General features: G+C 40.7%; 1 protein-coding gene across 5 annotated transcripts in view; it reads right to left on the reverse strand.

Annotated features, from left to right (window-relative positions):
• The window catches only part of kmt2ba (lysine (K)-specific methyltransferase 2Ba), a 35,211-nt gene that overhangs the window by 3,948 nt on the left and 14,812 nt on the right, over window positions 1–16,451 (reverse strand). For 2 of the 5 annotated variants that reach the window (XM_072675577.1, XM_072675576.1), the window contains exons 8-30: window positions 16,072–16,121; window positions 15,448–15,714; window positions 14,741–14,850; window positions 13,017–13,436; window positions 12,253–12,366; window positions 11,985–12,131; window positions 10,950–11,042; window positions 10,724–10,841; window positions 9,087–9,200; window positions 8,314–8,501; window positions 8,090–8,191; window positions 7,742–7,852; window positions 7,262–7,338; window positions 6,891–7,018; window positions 6,664–6,743; window positions 6,445–6,579; window positions 6,130–6,288; window positions 5,909–6,020; window positions 3,788–3,866; window positions 3,308–3,465; window positions 2,937–3,092; window positions 337–2,845; window positions 129–248 (exon numbers count right to left, since the gene is read on the reverse strand). In XM_072675577.1, coding sequence (XP_072531678.1) covers window positions 129–248; window positions 337–2,845; window positions 2,937–3,092; window positions 3,308–3,465; window positions 3,788–3,866; window positions 5,909–6,020; window positions 6,130–6,288; window positions 6,445–6,579; window positions 6,664–6,743; window positions 6,891–7,018; window positions 7,262–7,338; window positions 7,742–7,852; window positions 8,090–8,191; window positions 8,314–8,501; window positions 9,087–9,200; window positions 10,724–10,841; window positions 10,950–11,042; window positions 11,985–12,131; window positions 12,253–12,366; window positions 13,017–13,436; window positions 14,741–14,850; window positions 15,448–15,714; window positions 16,072–16,121 — 5,547 coding nt within the window. The remainder of the gene's footprint in view (window positions 1–128; window positions 249–336; window positions 2,846–2,936; window positions 3,093–3,307; window positions 3,466–3,787; window positions 3,867–5,908; window positions 6,021–6,129; window positions 6,289–6,444; window positions 6,580–6,663; window positions 6,744–6,890; window positions 7,019–7,261; window positions 7,339–7,741; window positions 7,853–8,089; window positions 8,192–8,313; window positions 8,502–9,086; window positions 9,201–10,723; window positions 10,842–10,949; window positions 11,043–11,984; window positions 12,132–12,252; window positions 12,367–13,016; window positions 13,437–14,740; window positions 14,851–15,447; window positions 15,715–16,071; window positions 16,122–16,451) is intronic. The other 3 variants (XM_072675581.1, XM_072675578.1, XM_072675580.1) reach the window with 3 other exon arrangements.

Below are 16,451 nucleotides of genomic sequence, written 5' to 3' on the forward strand. Positions count from 1 at the left end.
CAAATTCCATAAAAATATAAAAACAAAACACACTAAATTCAGTCTTATGCACACACATATACATATATAACCCCCCTCCCCCCCCTAACTAACACACCCACCCACACACACCCACACAGGTGTCTAACCTTTTTTTCTCATATTCTTTGGCTCCCTCCTTTGTCTTTGGGTTATCAAGATTTTCAACGACATGATCAAAATCCAGCACGTCCTTAACAGATGGAGCTTTAATGCGTACTTTGTTGAATCTACAAGTCAATAAAAACAAGATGTAGAGAAAATAGCACTACAAAGATATCAAAAATACCAGTTAAATTCACCTACGGTCTGACTAACCTGTTAAGGTCATCCAGAGAGCTCGAAACCGTCTGCTCCATTAAGTCAGTCTTGCATTTTTTCACACTAGTTCGCTCTGATGCCAAAGATACTCTCTTCATCCTGACCTGAGACTTTGAATGGGACAGAATCGCAGGCTGAGTCCGGTGGTGCAGTTTTGAAGACTGGTTAGCCACATCAGGAGAGTGGAGCTTACTAATATTTGGGCGGACCTGGAATTGGGACGAACTAAGCAAAGCACGGTTTGCCGTTTCGCGGTGGCTTGCCATGGCTCTTTCTATTATGGCTTGTGCATCATCTCTCTGGTTTACATCTAATACTGGAGAGACTGGTGTAGATGGATTGTTCAGCCTTACACTGCTTCCACTATTCATGTGCACTTCTGAAGATTTTTGAGGTAGCTTCCGGATGAAAACCTTCGTAGATGGCGCCGCTCCATTGCTATACGATACTACATGTGTAGTTGGACCTTGGCTGAGGCCTGCTTGAGACACAGGGGTTACCACAACCCTTGGTACAGTTCGCTGAACAAGATTAGTGCTGTGGATGATCTTAGCAATTTGGCTTATGTGGCTGTACGAAGGTGAATTAGCACTAGGCATCTGGTAAGTGTTTGTCTGTGGGTCTTTTATTAAAATCTGACCAGAGCGGTTAACTAGCAAAACCTGTGGGCTGGGTAACACATTAGTAACAGTTGGTTTTGTGGAGGCAGGAATGCGTATGGCCACAGTTCGGCCCCTTGTGGCTTCCTTACGAGAATCCAGACCATTGGCTACAACCTGAGAGGAAGCACCAGAAACTGCAGGTGATGTGGAAACCATGTTGATGGGTAAGGACAGAGGTAATGTGCCGGCAGGCACAGTCACCTTGACTATTCTGTGCTGTGGTACAGTCTGTGGAATGGTGAAAGTCCTATGAGGGAGTGGACCTGGACCAATGATTTGCACTTTCCCAGAACTGCTTAAAGAAGGAACTGATACTACCTTTACTTTAGACTCTGGCAAAATAATCTGCTCTGGTGATTTTGCGTCCTTATTTACTGAGTCGACCGAGGAGGAATCATGCATATGCACTATACTGCCATCTTTAGCAGAGACAAAATGACCGATCTCAGGATCCAACAACACCTCATTTAATTCTTCTACAGGTTCACTGTCCAATAGAACACCATCTTGTCCAGCAACAAGATCACTGCTTGGGTCAAAGACCAGAGAAGACTGCATGACATTTTGAATATCTGCCTCATGGGTCAGCTGCATTTCTTGCACAAACAAGTCGTCCTTAGACATACTGTCTTGTGCTGCAAATAAGTCAGTGGAGACATCCCAATTCCCATGTAAGGGCATTGATTCTTTGTCAGAACTTTGTTTTTCAGCAAGCTGATGCAAAACCTCTGGCTTAGCATTGATCAAAACTGATTCTGGCACAGATGACTCAACTAAGTTTGTGAAAACTACCTCCCTTCCAGAGTTGTGGGTGATATCCTTTGATGTCTCAGTATCATGACTAAGGTAACTAGTCCCTACTTCCTGAGTATCATCTTCTCCACTGGCTTCATTTCCATCGCTTTCTGAATCATTGTCTGCTCCATCCAGCTGAGAGATGGTCTGTGAGGTAGGAAGAACAGTTAGACCTGTCTGTGTAGAGTCCTTGACAGAATCACATACCACCACTGTGCGAGAAAAGTTGAGATAATGGTCAGAGTCTCCATCAACTGAGTCTATGTCCATTTGCCCATCAGGGTCTGCAAGGTCAGGCAATTCTTTTTCACCAGCACTGTATATACTGGTATCTTCATCTGACATCCTGCCTAGCAAACTGTTCTCCTCAATATGTGCTTGACTCTCCCCGATTTCCTGCCCTTCTGCTCCATTATTGTATGGTCCACAGTGCAGAGCCACATTCTCATTTAAGAGGGCCTCATCAAACTCCAGCTTGGCATTCAGCACAGAGGCCACTGCAACATCTGTGTCAGCATCAAAGGGTGTGGAGAGCAACTCTTGATCTGACGACAATGGTACAGCATTGCCATCAGCAATGACTGCAACTGTGCAGATGCCGTCCTCTGGCATTCCAGCAGCATCTTCTGGCTCTAAAGAGGCAGAGAAATCTTGAGGTACCTCTGCAGATTCATGTGGCGTTATCCTGAAGTGCTGCTGATTCCTTGGGGAGTGTCGTGGAGACAAGAAAACAGTCGAAGGAGTGCTGCCAATGCTTCCTTGCCGAGGGGAATATGCTGAGGTAGCACCAGAAGGGGAGGAAGGAGGACGACCCCTGCGACGAGGTGACGGAGAGGTCATGAGATTCTCAGTAGCACCAAGTGGAGAGACAGGTGAGCTAAATGAAAGCGATCTAGGGTGTGCAGTGCCTCCGGAGCGCAGTTTCATTGGTCCAGTGGGAGACTTCTGGGGAGGAGAAGCATTTCGGCGTAATGACAGTCTCTTGGAGCGGCGTGTGTCATCAAGATCACTAATGGTAAGGATGTGATGGGATGAGGAGGATGCAGTCCCTATTTAGGGAGAAAAAAGCAGTTATGAAACAGGCATATACCAAAAGTTACATCTAAATCATTTTACAGCTGTTTTTGAGGGAACACAAACCTGGGGAGGGCAATGGTCTAAATGTTCCACCAGCTGGTCTCCTATTCAGAAGGTGCCTTGGAGTTTTAGGTTCTACTCCCGAGTCAAGTTTGGAGTTAGGAGATGGGGTGCTGGGCAGTTGGTCAACACCAGGACTAGTCTCAGCATTAGGAGAGTCTGTATCCAAAAAAAAACAAAAAAACAAAAAAACACCACTATTAACTTTAAAAAAGTAAGAAATGTCAAGTTGATTATATACTAGTTAAAATAAGATGTTAATTTAAAATCACATTAATTTACATACATTGCTGACATACCTGAAACATGAGATTCATGTCATTCAAGAAAATATTTACTGCTAAACATACATCATAAAATAAAACATAACTCGCCTCGAGATTTTGGGCTATGCGCAATGGTGCAGTTCTCCTCTTGGTTTTGTGCTAAATTTGGACCCCTTATTGATGACGAAGGTTGCATATCCGTGACTCTGCAAGTGTATCGGCATCGTTTTCTTGGATCAACCGTGCTCCAATACCATCGTGTACATCTGAAATGAATAAATTATTAATTTGTAAAAAATATTCTTATGCTTCTCATCACTCCTTTTAAGGTGAACTATACTTTAAAAGATTCTTAATGGTTTTAATAATGGAACTAAACGCTTAATGCTTTGTATTAAAAACACACTGGTTCTATATTTATGTCAGTCAGTTGCATAGAAAGCATCACTCAAGCTCTTTTGGATAACTGATAGCTTTTTTCGCTATGTCTCAAGTCAAAATACAATACAAAAATACAAAGGAACATAAGGAAATATTTATTGCAGATAAAACATTTCTCCTGAACCTGTACACATCCCTTTTACTCACTGGTAGCCTACAGGATACAGTTTCCCTGCAACTTCAGACTGCTCTGTCAGCACTCCCAACTTGTTAATTTGTAAGGCGCCTGAACAGAAAGGGGGAAAGAAAACACCTCATTGATGGTCATAAAGGAACTGAAAGCACAAAACACAAAAACAAACAATAAATCAAATCCTGCTTTTGTTTTTATGCACTTAGGGAAGTGCTAAACAACTTTATGCTCTCTTTAGATGCACTAGCTAGCCCAGCACTGAAGACTAAAGCCTTCTTATGGTTGTTAAGGAAGATTTCTATCTGGTACCCAAGGGTAAAGGCTTTGTAATGGAACGCATGAGCATTTTTTCGCTCAAATTCCACGGCCCAAGGTCCATGCCTTGGCTTGGCTTTCATGGCAAACGCGAAACACTTAAACTTAGGTCCTTCGCCTCCAGTGGAGGCCTGTATTGCAACTGAAGTGGTTTCTATTGATGAGAGAGTACGCACTGATCATCAGTGACCAAGTACATAGCGTAGCTGAACTGACAATGCCAGAATCAAGGCAAAGTCTCACAACCGTGAGGTTGTCTAACGCTCTTGCACACTTATCTGTAAACATTACTGCCCAGTAGACACGGTATTTCTTAGAAGCTGAAAGGAGCTGCACTGCAGATGCTAGCTTACATTCCTAGGGACTTGGGCTGGGTAACAGACAGCCTTGTTCACGGTTCCTGCCAGGTACAGCTTGCCTAGTAGAGTAGCTTATCCAGATTTTTCCATGGCCATGTGAAGATCCTTGAACTGAGAGCAGTGCAGCCGGCTCTATAGTGTCTCAGTTTTGAAAAGCTGACATTTTCTAGTGCATACAGACAACCAGTTAACGGTATGCCACAAAGACCATTTTCATGGCACAAGACCCACTAGGAGTGGATTCCGAGCAATGGAGTCTTAACCTAAAAGTGATTTCAACCAATTTAGGGGACTTTCAGGGAGAAGACACAACTCATTGCCCCCTATGGTGTTCTGAACTTGAGAACAGCAGCCTGCTGGGACAGAATGCTCTCGCCCACAACTGGCTGTTCATTCTCCAATTCTGAATGAACATGCTCCGTCTACTCAAGCCCTATGTCAGCGTTTTCTTTCTAATTTTCCCAATCAGGTAATAAGCACTTAAGAAATGATGCATAAAAGAATCCAGCTCCGTAGTCAATAGAAAGGCAGAGCATCATGTATAATGCGTTAGCCTGAGACAGCCAGCACTTCCCCAAAGCAGTCTAAAACAGCCCGACTCTGCCTGTGTCTTATATACCATCCTTATCCTGATGCAGCCCCACGCATATTTTTTAGTCTCAATGCATATAGGTTGGATCCGCTTATGTCACATTTTAAAGAGTGCTGACACCTGCAGAGCTGATTGTGCTGACTCTCACAGAACTGAAAACTTGATTCCTTCCAAGCTGTTCACCTCTCCTTCACCCCATAGTGAGCCCCTCCTCATTTGATAAGGGCTTTGCACTAGTTTTAGTGTGGGACAGACTGGCTGTGTCACGCTAAGGCCTAGGGATACAATACATTTGTTTAACATATTTTAATGTAAATAACTATCACCTATATGTTGGTACATGGACAGCTTTTAAGCTTTGATGCAGTGATTTGTCAGTAAGGCTTAACCCAGCTTTCTGGTCCTATACGAAGGAGTTGGACACTATGTGGCAGTCATGAAAGACCTTCATCAAACTGATATGCTGTTCATGTGACTTGCTTAGTCACAGTTGGGCTCTCTTCTGTCCAAGCGGTCACTTTCTCACTAGGTTTGAGAAGTTATCCAAGGTGAACATCACAGAGCTACTTGCCCCGTGTAATCCTGTGCTATGGCGTATTCTGCAAGATGAATAGCAATGTTATGAGCTGCTGTAATAGGGGTTTCCTGGTTACTCATGTATGTGATTCAGACCTGCAGTGAATACCGGCTTAAGGCATGAACTAAGTTCATCCATGACTGATTGGTGTTCAAAATTCTTCTGTAGCAATAGCAGGGATCATTCACTTGGTAAGCTCCTCCCCTAGCTGTCATCCACTTCTCACAAACACAGTTACATTTGTAAGTAGCACTTACTACTACATTTACATAACTACCAATGGGTAACATACCAATCATCACGCTAACAGAATCCGGTTCCAAGCCAGTCAGAAACTTCCTGCGAAGGCTAATACCCTCAAAATCTACATAGACTCGTCTAAGGACCTCAAATCCATTCATCATCTACAAAGAAAGAAATAGAAATTATTTTTTTCATTGTTTGAAAATAAATATTTTCTCTTGTATGAAGAAAGGGGGAAAAAAAAAAAAATCTGTGCTCAACTCAACAAACCTTGTTGTTAAGAAGGTCACGGTGTTTGTTACAGTAGACCTTCTTATCGCTTTGAAAGACACAGTGGCTGGCACGAGCACACATGAAGTGGTAGTTACTCTGGCAAGTTGAGAGACAGCAACCAACTGTTGCTCCCACTTGGTTACACCGCTCACAGCGCTGTGAAGAGATGAGACGTTTCAAGTGTGACCAGTCAATGGACTAACACAGCCTTCTTTTTAAAGTTGCTTTTAGATTAAAGTGTCTATTAAATCACAGATTTCGCTAATCTTTATTAATTACACATCCATTACGAATAATTAAATTTTCATTTACCATGAATCGTCCCCTGGCTACAGCACTGTGGACATGTAGCAACGCTCCTTTGACTTCATGCACCTCAGCCGACCAGATGCAACAGTTTACATGAGCCCACTCATTTTGGCCCAGGTACAGCAGTCTGCCCGCCTCCTATGAATGCAATGAATTAAGTGATACGAATGCTGAATTCAGAAGTAATGGTAGCTAAGAAAGAGATACAGGAAACCAACTTACACTTGGTTTGGCATCACCATGTTGTTGGCAAAGAGAACACTGTCTTTGATCTACATCATAGTAATTGACATTCAGAGAATCTGTGACGCATTGGGGCACAAAAACAAAAAACCCTGTTACTTTAACTCATATCTTTAACCTATACATTGTGCAATAGTCAGTTTTGTGTGACCGCACTTTCACTGCAAAATTACAGAAACAAACTAATTACATCTGGATTTTCTTACCATGTGCTTTTAAATGACAGTTTTCTTGAGTCTCCTTTGCTCTGGTAATGGCACGGTCTTGCTCTTCCAGCCACTGTGCATAATTGTGCTCGTCAGAGGGTGGAATTATTGCTTCTGGGAGCATCCCACTGCGGAACAAAGAAACTTTGATTAGTGATCAGAGCACCTTTGTACATGTGACTTAAGAACAGTATGCCTACGACCAAGACCTTAGCCAACAGACATGGAGAAGAACTTTCATTGCGACTTGTGTCCTCTTTAACATCATGGGCATATTGAATATGAGTATGAAATATATCCACCCAAACCAATTCCCTAGACGTATTATTATTATTAAATACATAAATAACAAAACAGAGGGAGGTAAACACCTTGGAAATTCTTTTGAAACAGGTTTCCATGTGGCAGGGTCCTGACTGTCAAACCAATTAAAAGTCTGCTCCAGCAACTGTAAAGAGAACATGGCAATGGGTTAAAATAAATTTGCACTCGATTAAAAAAAATAATTCTGCAATTCTGAATTCTGCAATTCCAAAATTCTTAAATTCTCAAAACACTTTGTCCAAAAATGGAAAACAAATTTGGTACTTTATTACAGAATGAATAATCTAACTAATCAACTTAACCACATCATAGCATAATGGCAGTTTGCTGGAAGATTCCAGCATAATTTTCCTCACCACACAGTAGCAGTCCTCACATATTTGCAATCACTTATTACTAAAGCTTTGTTGGCTTTAGAGCAAATGCTTTGTTGTATCTTACTATACCAGCAAATTGAATTGCCCATCATGAAGTCATAATATGGCCCATATGTATCTAATTATCTTAACTTCAACAGTTCAGCCTACCCTTAGATAGCAGATTCTGGCTTGGGCAGTGGGCCTCTGCTCCTCTGGAAGACATCGTTCATCATGAAGATTCTTTACCAACAATCTTACCACATCCTCATGAAACATTTTCTGTTCAGAAAAAAAAAGAAAAAAAAGAGAGAGAATAATTCTAAATAAACACCAGATGATTTCATACAATGCAATGTCAGCATGAAAAAATAGAACATAAGGCCTGGAGAACAAGAGCCCAAATTTAAGTTAATTCATTGAAATCATAAGATTACATAGTATCTTGAACCATGAAAAGTGTTTCAGAGTCAGTTTTTGGTACTTTTCTGCAGGCATCAACTAAATAATCTTCCTCACCAGTGAAGTATACAGTCCATCTGCAAGCTTCCTCTCCACAGAACGAAGACCACAGACTGTCTTTCTGTCCTTTATACACTCAGCCTCTTGGTAAGTCTCACACTATTTAGAAGCAGGCAAAACATTAATAGATTAATACAAGCTATAGCTAAAAGAGTAAGAAAAAAAAAAACATATGAACTAAAAATGCAGAAATGCATACCAGAAAAAGTAGATAAATTTACCTGGGAGCAGGTCTGAAGGTGACCAGTGGTAGGAGAGTTTTGCAAGCCGCTCATGACTTTCTCCAGACCGTTCCTTAGCACATCCTGTACTACCTCCTGCCAGCCACTTGGGTAACTCTTACTGCAGGCTGCACAACTGAACACTAAACTCTTCCCCCGTAATCTGCTTAGTATCTCGTACAAATCATCTAAGACATGGAGCAATAGATAAAGCGAGTTAGAGAAGAGGAGTATACACTAATCAAGAACATCCAAACAACTCTCTCAAGATATTAATTAAATTTGCCAGTTAATAGGAAAATATTAATGGATGACAGTTTGTAGTGTAGTGACTACTGTAGGGGGCCTGTATTTTAATAAGAGACTTTGGGAACAAGCTCATCTAAAAATCACTGACAGTTGAACATTGAAATAGAATGACAAAATATATAACCCTTCCAAGTTCATTGCACACTGCATCATTACAGGCAATGGATCTGAATCCATTGAACCCCTATGGAAGGTGGCAAAACAGGAAATTCATAGCATGAAAAGTGCTCATAAAAATCTACAGGAACTGCAAGACACCGTCAACAAGAAGTAATTCTCAAAAGATTTCTAAGAACCTCAGAGAAGATTTAGTGAAATCCATGCCACAAAGAACTGAAGTAGTTTTGAGAGTAAAGGAAGGCTAACCCAGTAATAGTATAGTGTTTCTAAGTGCCTGGTAATTATACTAATGTTGAATGCTAAAGCATTTTTTCTGAAACACAAACAGGTACATAGATACATACCTGTAAGTCCCTCACACTTAGGATGAACCCAATGGGCACATCGCGCACACTGCATCATGTTGCTGTCAAATTCATGCTCCTGGTAGCACTTGAGACATACTGTGCAGAAGTTACCTGCAAAATCACATAAGAATAGTCAAATATTAACATCATAAAAAACTGCAAATAACTACTTCTAAAAATAGGTACATACATAAGCAAGAGATGTAACAAATCATTGTTCAGTTTTAAAGAGAAATCATGTATATTCATTAGCTAAGTAGTGACACTTATGGTTCCATCAACGTTCCTGACCATCAGTTCCACTTACAGTGGGGAAAAAAGTATTTAGTCAGTCACCAATTGTGCAAGTTCTCCCACTTAAAAATATGAGAGAGGCTTGTAATTGACATCATAGGTAGACCTCAACTATGAGAGACAAAATGAGAAAGAAAATTTCAGAAAATCACATTGTCTGATTTGTAAAGAATTTATTTGCAAATAATGGTGGAAAATAAGTATTTGTTCAATAACAAAAGTTCATCTCTATACTTTGTTATATATCCTTTGTTGGCAATGACAGAGGTCAAACTTTTTCTGCAAGTCTTCACAAGGTTGGCATACACCGTTGCTGGTATGTTGGCCCATTCCTCCATGCAGATCTCCTCTAGAGCAGTGATATTTTGGGGCTGTCGGCGGGCAACACAGACTTTCAACTCCCTCCAAAGGTTTTCTATGGGGTTGAGATCTGGAGACTGGCTAGGCCACTCCAGGACCTTAAAATGCTTCTTACGAAGCCGCTCCTTTGTTGCCCTGGCAGTGTGCTTGGGATCATTGTCATGCTGAAAGACCCAGCCACGTTTCATCTTCAATGCCCTTGCTGATGGAAGGAGGTTTGCACTCAAAATCTCACAATACATGGCCCCATTCATTCTTTCATGTACACGGACCAGTCGTCCTAGTCCCTTTGCAGAGAAACAGCCCCAAAGCATGATGTTGCCACCCCCATGCTTCACAGTTGGTATGGTGTTCTTTGGATGCAACTCAGCATTCACTCTCCTCCAAACACAACGAGTTGTGTTTGTACCAAACAGTTCTACTTTGGTTTCATCTGACCATAAGACTTTCTCCCAATACTCTTCCGGAACATCCAAATGCTCCCTAGCAAACTTCAGACGTGCCCGGATATGTACTGGCTTAAGCAGGGCAACACATCTGACACTGCAAGATCTGAGTCCCTGGCGGCGTAGTGTGTTACTGACGGTAGCCTTTGTAACGTTGGTCCCAGCTTTCTGCAGGTCATTCATTAGGTCCCCCTGTGTGGTTCTGGGATTTTTGCTCACCGTTCTTGTGATCATTTTGACCCCACAGGCTGAGATCTTGCATGGAGCCCCTGATCGAGGGAGATTAGCAGTGGTCTTGTAGGTCTCCCATTTTCTGATTATTGCTCCCACAGTAGATTTCATCACACCAAGCTGCTTGCCTATTTCAGATTTAGTCTTCCCAGCCTGGTGCAGTTCTACAATTTTGTTTCTGGTGTCCTTCGAACTTGCACAATTGGTGACTGACTAAATACTTTTTTCCCCCACTGTACCTGGAAAATAAAACAGTAGCATTGTTTTTGTTGTGCTTTTTTAAACTGCAATACAAGGTAGTACCTTGGCCATGGAGGTTGCTGCAGTCAGGACAAAGATTCAGCTCATGATTCCAGGCCATATCCCAGGACTTCCCCGGAGTTACCCCACAGCTCTTGCACCGAATACACATCATACAAACCTAAACAAAAGCATGCAACAATGTAGTACATGACAATCCAATTTTACCAATAAGAAAATTTGTGTACAAAAGTATCTGAAAGCGAATAGCAGAGCAACTGAAACTTACCCAAGATGTGTTACACTTGACTGGTTTGGGGTAGGTGGGTCCTAAACAGGATGGATGGTAGCAGTACAAACACCTTTTGCATTGTAAAACCGGCTACAGAAAAAAAGAGAGTCAAATTAGAAGGAGCATTCTCAGCATTTGAGAAAATGGAAAAAGTGCCTCAAAACCATGTACCAGTGCTCAAAATGCCTTCCAAATGCCTTCGCACTGCTGCACCAGTTCTGATTTTGTACCACAACCACTGTTCTAAGATCATTGTTCAAATTCATGATTTTTTTTAGCAAAACATTTGCCTATTAGCTTAAAAACTACTAAACCGAATAGCATTTTAAGTAGTGATGAGCAGACTTAAACAGCAACATCTTTTTAGAAGACAGACTATATTATTTTCAATTTTGCATGTGCCATTTTGCATGAGCCATTTTGCATGAGCCAAAAAAGGTCTCCATCACCAGGGTCAGTAAAAAGTGCACTGTAGAAGTGTAGTGAAGAGTCAAATATAGTGTGCCATCTGCTCTTCAACTGTTGTTTAGTTTAGCAGATGCAACAAGTGCTGCTGAGCTACATTTTTATCTTAAGTGCACAGAAAGTCTACTCATTGGTCCTTAAGGCTGCTAATGCTTATAGTCCACATGGATAAGATTACATATTAAATACATCCAGATTTATAGCTTATGTTTTAAGACAATTAAGATGGTCTCCAGGGTATAGATTTTTAAAAGTCTGTTTTTGTATTTTTATGTACATGGGTGTTTCTAAATAAAAGCTGTGGCTATTTCTCGTGTGATGAGCTGCTTTATGATTTGAACCTGATGTTGAGGACCTGCTGAGTATGTATTTCGGCAAATACGATTTAAATTATATATGATTGGTCTGCTTTCTTGTTAAGAGAAATGTGTTTAGGGATATTCTAAGTAAGCTGCAGCCATAATTAATGTTACTTTACAGTCTTCATCCTGACCAAACTAAAAACAAAGACGGCATCAGATGAAATGAAATGTATTAACCAATAATGTGAGGTCATACTGGTCATACCTTTCCCTGTTTGCTTTTACGGCCACAGACATGGCAGAATTTGCAGCGCCTACAACACCAGTTTTCCTTGTTGTCTTTCTGTGGGCGATCGTCCACCGGAAGACAGAAGCGATGAAATGGCTCACAGCACATCTGACAAAATATCATCTGCAAAACAGTGAAATGCATTTCTCATATGCTCATTCTAGATGACATTCAACTGGCTCTGCCTCTTGCTCTCAATGTACCATCAACCATCTTAATTCCTAGGCTGTTCAATTGCTCTTACGTCATGATGGCCTTTACTAGCGCAGAGTAGACACACACACTCTGGTGTGATTGGTACCGATGTGAGAATACTTAGTCCACCCATCGCCCAAACATTCTGAATGGTGCAGTCCTCCTGAAAAGAGTAAAAGCAAGGGAGGGGGAATAGGAGTGTTAAAAGACAGGGGCAAACAAATACTAACTTCCGCATGGTGCAATATTTTAATAATCTTGTTAATGGGAATGTCACATTCAATATCTTCAAGTGTAGGTTGATTATCTAGTTCCTAGGATGAATGACCCAGAATCTGTTATGAAACTACTGCATAATGTATGTAATTGTATTCACCAATAGGACATCTTGCTATAATATGCAAATGTAATTCAGAAAATATTTAAAAACAATGACTTTCAAAGATTAAGTGAATTATCTGCCAATTTGACTCCTACCCCAGATTAATGGATGCATTTAATTCCAGTCAAGTTTTAAAGAGGAATAGTGCTCCAAAGGGAACACTATGCAAATGCTTCTTTTTGTACATAGTACTTTTATATTTGAATTTACATCTATTCTAAAGGGCAAACCCAAAAAGGGTAAAACAATGGTTCCAAAGCCTACACAAATAAAAGTGTAAAATATATTCCAAGTATAAACAAAAATGTATAGCAAAGCTTAGAATTGGCATTTCTAACAATTAGGCTTTTGTCTTCAGTCATAATGAGGACCTGTAAGAGTTAATATAACATATAATGAAAAGACTGTTTGGCTGCCAGCCTTGCTCTGACCTTAAAGTCCACCCGGATTTTGTGCACCAATTCTTGTGCCTGCGGCTCCCGCTGGGCAAAACCATTGGCCAGTGCGGCCAGAACACTACGCGGCGTGTGCTCCACTGAGCTCTGGGAACGAGTAAGACAGTGGAAGTCAGTAAGGGCCTGGTCCTGCACTCCTTCCTTTTCCACCTGCTCCCCTCCATCCGCCTTCTTGTCCTGTGCTCTTTTGGCATCAAGTTGGCACAACGCAGCAGTCACAGACAACTCTGCTGCATGCACCAGGCTAAGTGGCAGTCTCTGCAACCGTATCTGGAGCTTCAGTTTGAGCTTTAGCGACGGGCTCCCAATAAGCATGGGGGAACTGCAAGATGTGGGGGGGTCTTGAGGTGATGGTTCTCTGGGCTTCAGAGTCTGTGAGGGAGGGCAATGCTGAAGCTAGGAGAGTAGGACAACGAGGGGGAAAAGGGGGGAGGTAGGGGGCGTTATAGGAACACTGCAAGATGATCACAGCAAAGGAGCAATGCAGATTAGGCGAGCAGGTGAGGAAAAGAAAGAGGCACTTTTTTCAGAAGGCGAAAGGAAAGTGTAGGTCAAAGATGTCCAGCTGCCCAAAGAAAATTAAGTCACGGTTAATAAAGATGCCATGCTAACAGATTACATGCAGGGTTAGACTGAAGCTGTAGGAAATAAAAAAAAAAACGGGAAAAATATTAATGCCTTCTACAAAGATCTCATGCTATAAGAGCATCTAGGCCTACATGCATTCTCAAGAGACACATATGGTAGAAGCACCCCAGTGAACAAATCCAGGCACTTTTCCACACTCAGAACCACATATGGTGCTACAATTTTTTTTATTGTTTTTGTCCTCAAAACCATTTTAGTAGTAAGTAAACACTCATCATAGAGTTTTGTTTAAGGATGTCTCAATCCAGTATTTTGCCCTACAATTTGCCCTCCAAAATGCTGAGTATCAGCTGACATTGATCTGATCTTGTGTTTAAAAATAGTTTTTAGAGAATACTTAGAGAATATTTATTTAGAGTTTATTTATATTTATTTATTTTTATTTTCCACTGTATACGTTTCACACTTCTGGGAGACTCCTTACTACTGCAGGCAGTAAATAATGTCCATTGATTAGAGCAGTAAAAAAGATTAGGCTTAAAATAGTCAATCTATTTAAATATGCCTGGATTAGCCCTGATCCGAATCCATTGGGTCAGATTGGGACATCCATAATTTTCTATGAACAACTAAGGTGATTGTTATACTTTACAATAAAAGCAATGGCTAAATTATGTCCTCTTTTCTAATAGATCAAGACCCCATGTCCAATTAAAAACATCTGGAACATATCAGATACCAACATAGCAAACTGTATTATGCTTAAGTCACTAAGCTACAATAGAGACAATATATTTATTAATAGAAATTAAACAAATTAAATTAATGTATTTAGTTTGTTGTTTCGACAAATGCAGACACATTAAAGTACACAAACTTTAGAATGAATGGATCAAACCATGGAAAAGCTGATGCATGTGTTAGTGAGGAAAGCCCAAAGCTGCTCCCATGTATTCAGAGCCAGTCAAAGTTTCTAGAAATAAATGAACTGAATGACATACATGAAAATGTACTAGAACTGAGTGCAGCTGCTAAAAACATTGTGTGTTTATTTTTTTTGTGAACAAATTAGTCATAACCCAACATCGATTGGGGGGGGTGGGGGGTGGTACCTTATATTGGAGTACCTTATCAATTCGACGACGAGCCCACATCCCTCTCGGCATGCCAGGCTTCCGTGGCTTTACCACCTCGTATTGAGCATTTGCAGGTACAGAAGTACCTACAAGAAGGAGAGGGGACAAAAACATTTAAAAAAAAAAAATCACACCATTAAGATCATTGATTCATAAAAGCTGAAATCTATTTGGTGTCAATGTAATAAACAGTAAATAATACTAATTTTTAACAAGTAAAACTAATTATTTTTGGTATAACAATTTTGTTTTCCTTTGTTATTTATCATTATTCTATATTTCATATTTGTCTATATTTTTCTATATTGTCTGTTTCTTATTGTTACTATTGTTTTATTATTATTTTCCATTTTTTAACACTTTGCTCTAGGGAACAGGGTGGGATTTCTGTTACAGTCACGTGGAAAGGTTAGGACACCCCTTTGACTAAAAGATTTTTTAAACATATGGACATGTGAACAATATTTATTTTAACAATATTGGATAGATGGCAGTAATATAACTGAACACATACAACTGAGGAAAGTCTTCTCGCCTAGCTTTAGTGTGTGACCTCACAAATGCTATTCTGGATAAGGTAATGTAGGTAGGAAAGACTGAGCTCACGGAATGAACTAAGTTAAGACAGGCTGACATGTCCATAACCATCTATTCTAGCTTGTTCACAAATACTGAATTCATACCATTGGACTGATTAGCTGGTGCGATACTGTCTTGCTCCTTTCCTGCATCTTCGCTGGGTTCTTCCGTGTCAGTGGAATCAGACTCTAGTAGACTGCTGTAGCATCGGGGAGTGACACGTCGCCGAGGCTGTCTCCTAGTGGGGCTGAGTGCATTAGTGGGGTGCGCTTGGCTCAACTCGTCCTCTCTTGCACCGCTTCTCTCGCCCTCTTCCTCTCCGCTGCTGCATGGGTAAGGAGCCGCAGAAATCTGACGTCGCTTCATCTGAACTGCGGAAAAGAGAATTGGTCAAATAAAAGGTCAAAAGTAGAGGCAGGGGAGAGGAGTACAATGATCTTTATTTTAAATTTCACATAGTGCAGTGCAGGAAATCCACACCCACATGACTAATTATGACCAAGAACTGCAATAAAAAGCTAGTTTGAGACATCTTAATTAGAACACAAGGAAACCTGGGACACAAAGTGCTAGAAATAATAATTACTCATTTAGTGAATGCTCCCAGAATAATTAAAAGCTCCCTCTTTTGAGGCACATAAACTTATTTCAAACAGTAACCAAGCTTTAAACACTTTTCTCCCTCTCAATATTCAAAATATAAGTCACTTGGAGGTAAATAGCCATACCTTTCAGTCGCTTCATTTTGTTCTCTTCAATCTTCGCACACTTTTTATAACTGAAAAAGACAAACAGATCAGCTGTATTTTGCTTAGCATACAACTAATTAGATAACCACTACTCAGCCTTTCATTTGTGTTGAATCTTCAGAAGTAACCGTTGCAAAGTTTGCATCCACACATTTTATGTAAAAAGCTTTATGGTAAAACCAGGAATCAAATAATCTAAATCAAAAGTAACAAGCGCATTTGCTTTCAGGCAATGGCAACTCAAAACGGGAAATAAAGGGTGTCTTCGGAGACATACATGACTTACAGCAGGACTGTATGCTGCATTGATGGGTATAGTTCTATAATTAACTGATATAAAGCAATAGATCTCTGTCTTA

This window comes from Salminus brasiliensis, chromosome 3 (assembly GCF_030463535.1).
Source record: "Salminus brasiliensis chromosome 3, fSalBra1.hap2, whole genome shotgun sequence".
Taxonomy (NCBI): domain Eukaryota; kingdom Metazoa; phylum Chordata; class Actinopteri; order Characiformes; family Bryconidae; genus Salminus; species Salminus brasiliensis.